This window comes from Panthera pardus, unplaced genomic scaffold (genome assembly GCF_024362965.1).
Source record: "Panthera pardus isolate Hobbes unplaced genomic scaffold, ASM2436296v1 HiC_scaffold_16, whole genome shotgun sequence".
Lineage (NCBI taxonomy): Eukaryota > Metazoa > Chordata > Mammalia > Carnivora > Felidae > Panthera > Panthera pardus.
Window position 1 is genome coordinate 119012471 of NW_026526721.1, and position 12839 is coordinate 119025309.

The 12839-nt window shown below is 36.6% G+C and overlaps 1 protein-coding gene across 8 annotated transcripts in view; it reads left to right on the plus strand.

Moving 5' to 3' along the window:
- SLC9A9 (solute carrier family 9 member A9) overlaps positions 1-12839 on the plus strand; it is a 701238-nt gene that overhangs the window by 190401 nt on the left and 497998 nt on the right. For all 8 annotated transcript variants that reach the window (XM_053903745.1, XM_053903747.1, XM_053903744.1 and 5 more), the window contains 2 exons: positions 1613-1690; positions 3225-3301. In XM_053903745.1, the coding sequence (XP_053759720.1) occupies positions 1613-1690; positions 3225-3301 (155 nt within the window). The remainder of the gene's footprint in view (positions 1-1612; positions 1691-3224; positions 3302-12839) is intronic.

Here is a 12839-nt window from a genome sequence, read left to right on the forward strand (position 1 = left end):
TTGTTTATTTTGAAAGTGAGCAAGCCTGGTAGGGGCAAAGAGAGAGGGAGCCAGAGAATCCCAAGCAGGCTCCAAGCTCAGCATAGAGACTGATGCAGGGCTCCATCCGTGACTGTGAGATCATGACCTGAGATGAAACCAAGAGTCAGATGCTTAACCGACTGAGCCACCCACGCTTCCTATTATCTTCATTCTAAAGATGAAGAAACTGAGGCACAGAGAGCTATGAATGGCCCATAGTTGATCTACCTGAATCTTCATTGATACAAGATGTTATAACATCAATGGATGAATTAAGTTTCTGAGACCCGGCTGAGTCCCACCTACTCCTTCCCAAATGTTACATGAGTAGAATTGAGGGGCTATTATGGAAAAGGAGAAGGAGGATCCAAAGTGCTAAAAGAACACAGAAGAGAGGCACCTGGGTGGCTCAGTCGATTAAGGTCAAGCGTCCGACTTGGGCTCAGATCATGATCTCGCAGTTTGTGAGCTCCAGTCCTGCCTCGGGCCCTGTACTGACAGCTCAGAGCCTGGAGCCTGCTTCATATTCTGTGTCTTTCCCTCTCTCCACCCCTCCCATGCTCATGCTCTGTCTCTCTCTGTCTCTCAATAATAAATAAACGTTAAAATTTTTTTTTAAATAAAGGAAAAAAACACCTAAGAAACTAGGGAAATCAAAGTGGACTTCAGAGAAGAGTAGCTTCTGAGATCCAGCTCTAGAGATGAGTTAGAATTAAGGCAAAAAAAGGGAGGGGAAATTGGATATTATAATTGTGAAAACTATATGTGAAAGATTTTGATGAATATTGTAATGGTAAAAGGCCTTAGTGGTAAATAATGAACGACATTGTGTATTTGGGGAATGGGGTAGAGAAAGAAGAAAATAAGTCTAAGTAAGACTTTAAAGATTAAAAGAGTTTCATCTTCAGATTTCCCAACAAATAGTAGGTTTAGATTCAAGAGTCTCTTTATTTCATTTCATTGTATTTGACACCAAATAAGTTTTTTTTTTTTTTTTCTGGCCAACTTTATGTTAACACTTAAGTAAAAGCCAATAAACAAACACTAGAAAAATCCATTTTCACTTTCAAATATATTTTTACATAAAGTTTGGAAAATATTTTAAACTCTGGAATGGAATAAAGTAGGAAAAACTAAGAGCAAACTTTTAAAAAATGTTTTATTTGGGGAAAGTTCAAATAAGTTCTTGTCAGAAGCTAAAATGCTTGAGCATTACCAGAAAATGTATTTGACCAGAAAATAAATAAATATATATATGTATAATAAAGATATTTAATATATGAAGAATGGATAACTAATCAAAATCAATGATAAGAGTTTTCTTTGCCTAGAAGGGTTTTATTGAATTGTTGTTATTATTGCTAGCTATAGAATGGAGTATAGGTTGTACATTGAAAATGTTACTTCATAGTTATATTGCATTTATGAATTTCTGTTTGCATTTTTTCCAATTTTCATCTGTGCTAATTTAATAGCATGTTAATATACCTCATACAACCTTACCAAAGGTGACTATAACTGTATTTTTAAAGCACATTTTTAGTGACCCAAAGGATCATCTTTGTAATTATACTTTTATCTTTTCTGGCAGATGACATTTGATCCAGAAATCTTCTTCAATGTTTTACTGCCACCAATTATATTTCATGCAGGATATAGCCTGAAGAAGGTAAATATACAGTGGTTGTTTTCTTCTTTTATCATTTAGCAGAGAATTTTACCAGTGCTAATGAAAAAGCAATTATTTTATGGGTTTATTTATTTTGTAAGGATATCATTATCTTAGATACCTGTGATACAGATTCAAATCTGACATGCTTATAATTCTTCTAAATCTGCTCTATACAATACACTAGCCATTGGGCACATGCAGCTATTAAGCCTTGAAATGTGGCTAGTCTGAATGAAGACATGCTTTAAGTATAAAATGCACATTGGATTTCAATGAACTTAAAAAAAGAACAAAAAATACCTCCATTATGTTTGATACCGATTTCATGTAGAAATGATAATGTTTCAGATATATTGGGTTAAATAAGACATATATTATCAAAATTCATTTTGCCTTTTTAAAAATTATTATAATGTGCCTACTAGAAAAATTTTAAATGACATGCATGGTTTGTATTATATTTCTATTAACAATATCATTCTAGATGATTGTAACCAGAGTTAGCTATTAATTGGGATAGACGTTGGGCTTATCAATTAGGGTAAAAACTCAAGGTGCCTTGCTAATACTCAGCTGTTGATGCTCATAGAGAGGAAATCCAGTTTTGTTGCTTCTGTGCTTTCGCCTGACATTATTTAAGTATCACCTGAATGTGCACATTTCACAGGTTAGTAATTCCCTTGATAGTTTAAGTGCTAGCAGATTGAGGCTCTGGCCTGTGTGGGTTTCAAGATGCAGAGGTAGTGCAGCTGCTTTTCTGCTCCCTGCTCCCCACCCCAGAGACTCCAGGGGCCTTCCTCCCTTTGGCCTGTCAGTGCCTGCAGCCAGGCGGCTTTTGCAGTACAGACCCTATTTTCTTGTGTACTCCAGGCTCCCTCTTGCTGTCACTTCTAACTGCTCAGCTCCCAACTACACAACTGGAAGGGAGTTTTCCCAAGCCAACCTTTGAGAAGACTTAGAAGGCTGGTTTTACTCACCTCATCCTTCCTTATCCCCAGTCCTAATACTAGGCATCATTTGTATGACTCATTAAAATAAATTGTTGTAGATGATTAAGGTTTTGTTTCATTGCATTCAGAAGAAATAGAAGTCAGAGATCCAATAAGTCAAAAGGCAATTAAAATATTTCAGGATAGTATTTTTAAAATATTAAAGGGGTTTCACTGGCAACAACATTTCCTAAAAACTTCATTTTCTGTTAATCATGCCAGAGTTCTACATGGACATTGGCCCAATCCTTTACTGTCTCTCTCAGGTCCAGCCAGTTCTGGCAGTCGTTTCTCTCATCTCTACCCTGTCATTTTCTAGATGCATCTTTCCTCCTTTCTTTGAGAAACCTCTGTCCTTTGCAGTGTAAATCAGTTCAACCTTATTTGTGCAATAAGGCCAGGAATTAAGGTTCCAAAACCAGAATTTGCCTAAACAGTGAGGGAAGGGAGGGCCTGTAAAAATGCATACATTTATTTTTATTTACTGTTACACTAAGAAAAAATATGGACATACTATATGAAATCTATTCTTTTCTCCCCAGAGACACTTTTTTCAAAACTTAGGATCTATTTTAACATATGCCTTCTTGGGAACTGCCATCTCCTGTATCGTCATAGGGTAAGTGACTTTTGGAGCTCAAGTTACAGGTGGCCGTGGGGCCAGTCATCTGTGGGAGGAATCTCACACTTCTGGACTCACACTGACAGGGTGAATTGTCTACCTTTTTCTGTATATCACATCTTTACACATTTTTCTGATTCCATTCCAAGGTGTATATATTTTCTGATTCCATTCCAAGCTTACAAGGCTACAAATCAAAGCGAACTGTAATCAGATTGCTGAATTTTCTCTGTGAGTATTGGACCTCTGATTTAGGGAATGTAGAGATCATGGCTTGAGTTAAGTGAAGCACATTGCATTCCTTTATTTTTGCTTGAATAATTCAGGTAAGCACACTGCATTCTTTTTTCATCTTGTTTGCAGGACCCTACCTGTATTTGACAGAGTATAGTAGTAGCTATATGGCAAGGGTGTGCTTTCTAAGGGAAAATTTATAAGAGAGCAGTCTGAGACAGACATCTCCAAATATCAGCAGAATTTTTAATGCTGGGATGGCTTTTCATTTGATATACTCTAGAATGCTGCCTTGTTTTTTCCTCACTATATTTTATTGGTTATGTTACTAAGCCCCCAAGTCTAACTATATAGACTCTGGCTTACAGCTCATCATAAAGCAAAATATGATACAAAATGGCGAAGCCAATCCAATTCACTTATAATCCTATCCAATACATTAAATCTCCACTGCAAAAAACATGTCAGCTGCTATGACCATGATGGTGTGGATGTCTGAAATTGTCTCATGGAGCCAACTCTACCCTTTAACTTCACTGCATACAGATGTTATAACCCTAATGCAAGAAACTGGAGCTAAAACACACACACTAATTACTTATCCAGCTCTTTCCTTGTGAAGTATTTAGTGTGTGTCACTGGAAGACTATGGAGGTATCGTTACTTGGACCTGAAAGCAGGGGGTGTGGGTTATGTTGAGTTCTCTGTTAAATTTTTATTGATTCAAGCCTAGAACAATTCAGGCTACATTATAGGAAAATGTCCAGCATAGTTAGAGAGATCAAGAAGCTAAAGATTTTAGCACCTGAAAGTGGAGGCTTACAGGAATATAGATTGAGGAACCTCATTAAGTCTGGACACCTAAGAGATCTTTAAACTGTGACTAAGGGGCAAATATAGATTTTATCCTTCTCAAAGCATGTTTAGAGGAGAGTTGTTCTATTCTGTGGATAAGCCATAGCAGCTAATATTCAAATTTCAAAGCTGACAAGGGCCTTAAAGATTTGTGCAATTAAAGCCCCTATTCTGAAGATGAAAAAAGTAGTATCTTAAAAGTCTAATTAGTTGTCTTATGAAGTAGGGCCATAGACAGGACAGAATCCAGACTTTGGCTTCTGACTCAGCAGGTCTTACTATCATCCCCTCTTTGTTTAGCAATTTCTCTTGGAATTCCTATACATTCCTCTACATTGTTCATATACATTGACAGAAGGCTCTGAGATGTGTGGACTCTTAACAGTGTTCATCACTTTCTAGCAAAGATTGATAGTTAGCAGTTCTATAATATGAGGATCTACAATGTATAATAGATCTAAATCTATACTTATGGAAAATGTTGTTAAATTATGGAGTAGTCAGTTTTCATTATTACCCCATTTTCTTTGTCTAACTGATTTTAAGTATATTTAAGTGTATGTATTTATATTATATGCTTTCACCATCATGAAAACTCTATAATCTCTTTTTCAAAAAGAAAAACAATGTACTGTGTGTGTGTATATATATAATTGACTTTTCTAAAAAATTTCAGTTTAGGAGATCTGGTAAAATTCATTTATTGGAATTGATAACCTCTTCTGATTTTAAGGCTGCAATCAATGATTTGTGCTGGAAAGTGATTTGAATAAAAAAATACAGCCCCGGGGAAACTTTTAGAACCATGGGCTTTTGCTTGAACGAGGCATAATCTGAACAACAATTAGGGTTCCTTCTTAATTTTTTTTTTTATATTTACTTATTTTGAGAGAGAGAGAGAGTCAAAGTACAAATGGGGGAAAGGCAGAGAGAGAGGGAGACACAGAATCGGAAGTAGGCTCCAGGCTCTGAACTGTCAGCACAGAGCCCAACGCAGGGCTTGAACTCACGAACTGTGAGATCATGCCCTGAGCCAAAGTTGGATGTTTAACCAACTGAACTACCCAGGTGCCCCCAATTAGGGTTCCTTCTTAAGGTCTTATCCAGCAAGGGAAAGGAGCTTTAGCTTGAGGAGGACAAAGTCAGATTACATTTCAGGAAGGTCATTCTGGTGGTTATGTGAAGGAGAAATCTTAAAGCAGGGAAAAGATGGCATTCAGGAGGCCATTTAAGAGGCACTTTTCATAAGCTAAATTGGAAGCGATGAGGGCCTGGCCTCAGACAGTGGCAGTACAGATGGACATGGAGTCATCAATATGTTGAAATCTTGAGAGATAATGGGGTAATCCAAGGCAAGTGTTAGGAGTGAGAAAGGAGGTTACCTGGGCAAAAAATTATCTGAAGAAAGGGAAGAGAAAACCACAAAGGACTAAGAAGTATTGGGAAGATATAGGAAGGAAACAAGCAGGACATGTGTCTGGAAGTCAAAGGAATAGGGAAAGGGAGGGTAGACAGTGTCTAATAATAGGAAGTCAGATGGGACAGCAATTGGAGTATCTAATGGATTAAACCTCTAGGAGGTGATAGATGACTTCACACTTGTCCTAAGGGCAGAAATAAAGAGAGTATTGGCAAGTCCAATTGTTTTGGGTGCTGCATGATAAGAAACAATTTATTTTTATGCTGTTGATCACCAGATACAATTTCAAAACTTCTGAAGGGAAGGTACAAACTTGAATTAAGACTTAACTGACACTTATATAATTTAGTGACTCTCATTATATGAGTGATTCAAATGTACACTCAAACCTTAGAAAATGACTGGTTATACTTTCCTGATAATCTAAAGTAATAAGAACAACACAACATTCATCAAGTACTTGATATGTAGTATGCCCTTTTTAAAAGTACTTTACATGGATTATTTAATTTAATCCTTAAAATAATCCTATTAAGTGGATACTATTATTGCCCTCATTTAACATTTGAAACAGCTGAGGTTTAGAGAGCACACAGTGTAAGAAATAGAGCTGGCATTAATAAGGAAATAGTTTGGTTCCAGAGTAAAATTCTTAATGCCAAAAATGTGCTTTACTTCTATTTATTATCATTACTCAAAAATAAAATTTAAAATATTAAACTAAAAATAAAATTAAATGAACTAGTCAATATTCACTAACATGCCACCTGTTTCTTCATTAGTGCCACAGGAGTTCTCACAGATATGAAAGATTTTTAGTTGGGAATCCCATTCAAAAGGAATTCACATTTTTAAGAGGAAGGAAGAATGCCTAGGTTTATGCATATACACAGACTTGCATGAAATGGGCAGAAAGAGAGATTTAGGACAGTCATAGATTGGACTCTGAGAATAATTTCATAGAAGAGATAGATTCTGGGGAGTCATTTAATGGTGAGGGATGAGGTACCTGGTTTCTCCATGCCATCAAGTACATTAGTCCTGGTGGGTGTAGGGAGTATTACATAAGATTCAAAGTTGGAAGGCAGATTTCTTAGAGCTGTGCAAGAGAGGGTGGGAACTGAAATGCTAGAGAGTCAGCTGCCACAGGACAATGAAGTCTGGGATCAGAAATTTATGAGAATGTAAATTCTGTGAAGAGTGATTATGGGCCATGAATGAAAACTGAGCTGGTGGACCATGGTCTTATGTAGATAATGACTGGATCTAATCAAACTACAGGTTGGTTTTAGATGGACTCAGATGCTTTATAGGAATTGATATCACTGAATCCATGTGAGTGAGAAGAATTCTTAATTAAGTTTTATTAATTCATGTTTCAGAAATTAGATGTAAACCATCTTTTATATTTATGAGAAAGTTTAATAAATCTATTCTGCAGTAAAATCAGAGAAACTTAAAAAATTAATTTTAATTTTTTTAATGTTCTTAAAGAATTGAACCACCTTTTATAGTCCTTTCCTCATCTTATCATATAAGAAAAATCTTAAATACACCTCTGTTTTTGAATAAACCCCATGTATTTGGAATCTTTCTCTGTTCATCTCCTTCATCTTTAGAGACTATTCCTTTGTCTTTGGCCCTATGTCTCTACCCTTATGTATGATACAGATGTATCATCACAATGACAACCTACCTAATGCTTTCTGTCAGCACATACATTTTGTCCTTAGAATTCTTTGGTTTCCATGAAGTGCTTTCTTAAGAATAATAAAAGTAATACTCTTTTAGTTTTTCTGTTAGTGAGGAATTAAAACAAATTCCATAATTTCAAAAATATTGGGAGAAAGGGACATGGATCTAAATGTGAAGAATGGGGTGTTAATTTTAAAAATAGCTTACTTTTTAAAATCTCATCCCATGTGCCTTTGCTTTCTATAGACACTGTCTCATTTTATTCCCACAGTGCTCCTGTGAGATAGGTACTGTTATTATTCTTATTTTACATAGAAGGATGCTGAAGTTGAGATTTGCACAGGATTTCCCGATAAGTAAATGGTAGTAAATGGCGGAGTCAGTCTGACTTCAAAACACTCTTAGAATCTCCTTATCCTGCTCTTTTTCCTAATATGATACTTTATATTTCTCTAGTGTTTTGCAATTAATAACTATATCTGTCAGACAAACCAGGCCCTCAATAATTTTACATTCTTACATTTATCACAATAGTTAACAATTATGAAAAATCTGAATATTTAAGAATAAGCTATAAATATAATTGCAAAGTAGAAATGATACCTGTGTTTTCCTAATGCAAGTGGTTGAAGGGATGATATTATTCATTTAACTTGGTTAGAATTCCTGGACTCTGGGTAACTCACTCTAGAAAACCTGAATTCATAAATGTGAGGATGTGTCTATTATTCTTATCAACATTCCTCTGAAGTATTGGTTTTCCTGTTGGACTTCTTATATGCACACCACAGAAGCTGTGCCTGACGCTCTGTCCACCTGTCCATCAGGCATATGGGTGAAGGGGCCTTGTGGAAGGTCTTGCTCCACCTTCTGGTGTCATCATGCCTACTGACCTGGGGATCTTTAGGCCTAAGTGCCCTTAGCACTGGTTCTGGAATTGCTGCTCTTTTCTTTTCTTTTTCTTTTCTTTTTTTTTTTTTTTTTTTGTTTAAGTTTATTTATTTTGGGAATGGGGGTAGGGGCAGAGAGAGAAGGAGAGAGAGAATCCCAAGCAGGCTCTACATTCAGCATAGAGCTCAAAACCAGGCTTGATCTCATGACTGTGAGATCATGACTTGATCTGAAATCAAGAGTCAGATGCTTAACCAACTGAGCCACCCAGGCCCCCCACTGCTACTCTTTTCTTGACTAGGATAAATTATGATGAGTGAGTATTCTCAAAATGCTGACTCCTAAATCTGGAAGATGGAACACATTTACTAGTCTCAAATCAAAACCTGAAGGAGTATAGTTCCTAGATGGAGGCCAAGCCATACCTCAGTTCCTTGAACTCTAGCTCTGGAAAGAGAATGACTCAGAAGAGAGTTCTTAATCCGAAAACACAGATCCTGAAATGGTATAGAAGGACTTTAGGGAGGCAATGAACCCCTTTAAACTCTCCACAAATTTTTCATGCAAGAGAGTCCACATAGATTTCACTGTTTACTCAGATTTCCTAGGGAACTGCAATCTACAAATACAAAGAACTAGTATGTTTTTCAAGAGCCTGAGCAGAGATAGTTGGGACAGGAAGGATTTTATATATATCCATATTTAATTAGAGCTGAAGAAGCCTCTAGGCTGCATTCAGGGTGGTCATAAAATCTAGAAATATGCATGCTCTTATTTTATCATTATAATAACAGTAAATCAGTTATTATGTATTTGTGTGTGTTCCTAGACTTGGTGGCCATCATATATATATATATATATATATATATGCAAGTGCCAGATGATAGAGTCTACAAATGAACATTCATTTTTACAAAATAATTTAGATCATTTTCCAAAGTGGTTGTACATTTTTTCCTGTTAATTTTTGGCAATCTAATAGTAGTAAAATTATATTGTATTTATACCTCCCTGATTCTTAGTGAAGTTGATTACAGTTTCATATGATACCTATTCAAGTTTTTTCTACATTTTCCTGCTGAGTTGTTTTGTCATATTTTCATTAAGTTACCACATTTCTTTATATGTTTAATATTTCATTGATTTGCCCTGTTTCTTTATATGTTAATCCATATTCAGCAATATATGTTGCATATATCTTCTCCTAGTTTTTGTTGTCTTGTGCTTTTACTTTGCTCATGATGTCTTTTTTTTTTTAATGTTTATTTTTGAGAGACAGAGTATGAGTGGGAGTGGAGCAGAGTGGGGGTGGAGACACAGAATCTGAAGCAGGCTTCAGGCTCTGAGCTGTCAGCACAGAGCCCGATGTAGGGGTTCGAATCCACAAACTGTGACATCATGACCTGAGCTGAAGTTGGACACTTAACCGACTGAGCCACCCAGGTGCCCCTGTTCATGATGTCTTTTATTGAACAGCAGTTCTGTGGGCACCTGGGTGGCTCAGTTGGTTGAGGATCTGACTCTTGATTTCAGCTCAGGTCATGATTCCAGGGTCATGGGATCAAGACCTGCATCAGGCTCCATGCTTAGCTTAAGATTCTCTCTCTCTCTCTCCACCCCCCCCCCCCGCTTCCCCACTTGTTTGTTCTCTCTTTCTCTAAAATAAACATTAAAAAAAGAAGTTCTTAAATTTAATATAGTCAAATTTATTATTTTTTTCTTTTATGGTTAGCATTTTGTGTTTTTGTGTTTTGTTTAATAAATCTTTCCTACTCCAGAATCAGAAACCTATTTTCTTATAAAGTGTTTTAAGTTTTGCCTTTTACTGTAAGTTCATTTTCTAGAACTGATTTTTTGTATATGCTACAAAATAGACAACCAATTTTTCTCCCTCAGATGCATAACCAATTATTCTCATATCACTTATTGTCTAGTTCTACTGTTCCCCAGGATCTACTATGTTTTCTGTACTATGTACTGGGGTTTCTGTTTCTACACCCTTAATTCTATTTTATTGGTCTATAATCCATCTCTGCCCCAATATATCACTTTCTTAATTGCTACAGCTTCATTATAAGTCTTTGTATCTTAACAGGATAAGGCAAAAAAGATACTCTTCTTCAGGATTACCTGTTATTTTTAATTTTTATAAGTTTACTCCAATGTATATATCTATGAGCATATAATTTTAAAATTTATTATTATATTCTTATATACTTTGTACATGTTGGTATGCCTTATAACTCTGTTTCTTAGTATTTTCCTTAGGGACCCACTTGCACATGTATACTAGGAGACATGTATAAAAATATTTGTAGCAGCATTGTTCACATTAGCAAAAACTTGGGAACAACTTACTTTTCATTAAAAGAAGAATGGGTAGGTTCCTGGGTGATTCAGTCGATTGAGTGTCTTTTTTTGGCTCAGGTCATGATCTCATGGTTTGTGAGTTTGAGCGCCACATTAGGCTCTCTGCTGTCAGCGCAGAGCCTGCTTCAGATCCTCTGTCTCCCTCTCTCTGCCCCTCCCCTGCTTGTGCTCCCTCTCAAAAATAAATAAAAAAACATTAAAAAAAAAAGGAGAGTAGGCAAGTAAATTTGTATAACATGATATTACCCAGCTGTAAAAAACTATGAAATAGGGGTGCCTGGTTGGCTCAGTAGGTTAAGCACCTGACTTGGCTCAGGTCATTATCTCACAGTTTGTGAGTTCGAGGCCTACTCAGTTTCTGTGCTGACAGCTGGAGCGTGCTTTGGATTCTGTGTCTCCCTCTGTCTCTCTGCCCCTCTCCCACTCATGGTCTATCTCTCTCTGTCTCTCTAAAATGAATAAACGTTAAGAAATTTAAAAAAAAAAAGGATGAAATCAACTTGCTTATGACAGTGTGGATGAACTCAGAAACTTCATGTAAGATCAATAAATCAAGTCCCAAGACTTTATGTAGCATGACAACATTTATAAATGACCAAGATTAATCAGTATTGTTTAAGCATGCATGATTCTGTATGAGAAGGCATATATGCATATGTGTAGTAAGGAGGGGGAATTAAAAGACATAATTCAGGGAAGTGGTAATTTCTGGGGGAGAGGGAAAAGAATGAGATAGAAAGAAACACATAGAAGAGAGAGGTTATTGGTAATATTCTGGCTCTTGGAGTGGAGTGTGTTTGCAGGTATTCAATATAACTTGCATATATTTTCAATATATTCTCTTGCATGTATCAATTATGTTAAAAAGAAAATAAAAGAGCGAACAAGTAGAAAACTCTGCTTGATTATACTGCTTACTTCCATTTCTGGGAAACTCTGATTCTTTTATTGTTTCTCTTTGTGTATTTTAATAAGAACAACTCAGTTTGGCAGGCAGTAGCAGGGAGGCAAAAGTGCCAAGAGTGTATCTGCCAGTATCCCCCTGGTTAATGCTTATCAACCACAAAGTCCTATGTTTCTCCTCTCTTCTCTCTTCTGTACTCCACCTCTCTCTTCCTTCTCCTCTGTCTCTTCTCCTGCCTCCCAAACATGTTTTTCTCACCATCCCATGAGACAGTGTCTGGGCTGCTGCTCTCTGAGACTCCATTTGCAGTAGGCTGCAAAACAGACTGGAAGGCCCCATGCCTCCTCTGTGCATTCATTTATTCTCTGGATTCGGAGCTGGCACAGTAATAGCTGTCACTGGTGTCAAAGAGAAAAATAAATATACTGCTGCCCTGACACAGCCAAATAGGAAAAAATAATCTCTAATCTGTCAAGTATAGCCTGAGCTGCTTAGCAGTGTGGTTTCTCATATCCATATCACAGCATGCATAGGCTGTATTTCTGGCAGCAGAGAGGAGAGTGAAGTTTTTGACGAAAAGAAACAAAAGGTAGGACAGAGGGACTGTGGAGAACATCAGAAAAGTAGCTTGGAGGTAAAGGAGTTGTCAGAGCCATATGGATCTTTGTGTTAGTCACCAATCCAGTTCTTCTATTACACCCTTAGAAGATGTCAGGGATAAGAATGACAGAACAGGACAGAGAAAAATAAACTGTGAAAGAATCAAAGAGGAAAGAAAATAAAACCTAACTCCAAATTAGGAAGAGAAATGTTGAATGCCATGTAGAAGGAAAAAAAAAACCAACATGTTAGATTGTTGATGTGAAATAAGAAATGGCTACTGACGAAAGAAAAATGTATAAGAATAGTGGAAATATATTCTTTCTGAAAAAGAATATATCTGAGAAGTCTCATTATTAAGCAATCCATACTAAAAGATTCTGCCTATAGGATTCCTTTTAAATGAAATATTCAAGTCTTGGAATTACCCAGTTTACAGTCATTCTTCAGTACCCTCAAGCACAGATTCAAACATTTTCCTTAATGTGTCCAAACTCTGATCGAAGAGCTCAGCTTTTATACACACACCACCACCACCCACCACCACTACCACCACACCTCATTTG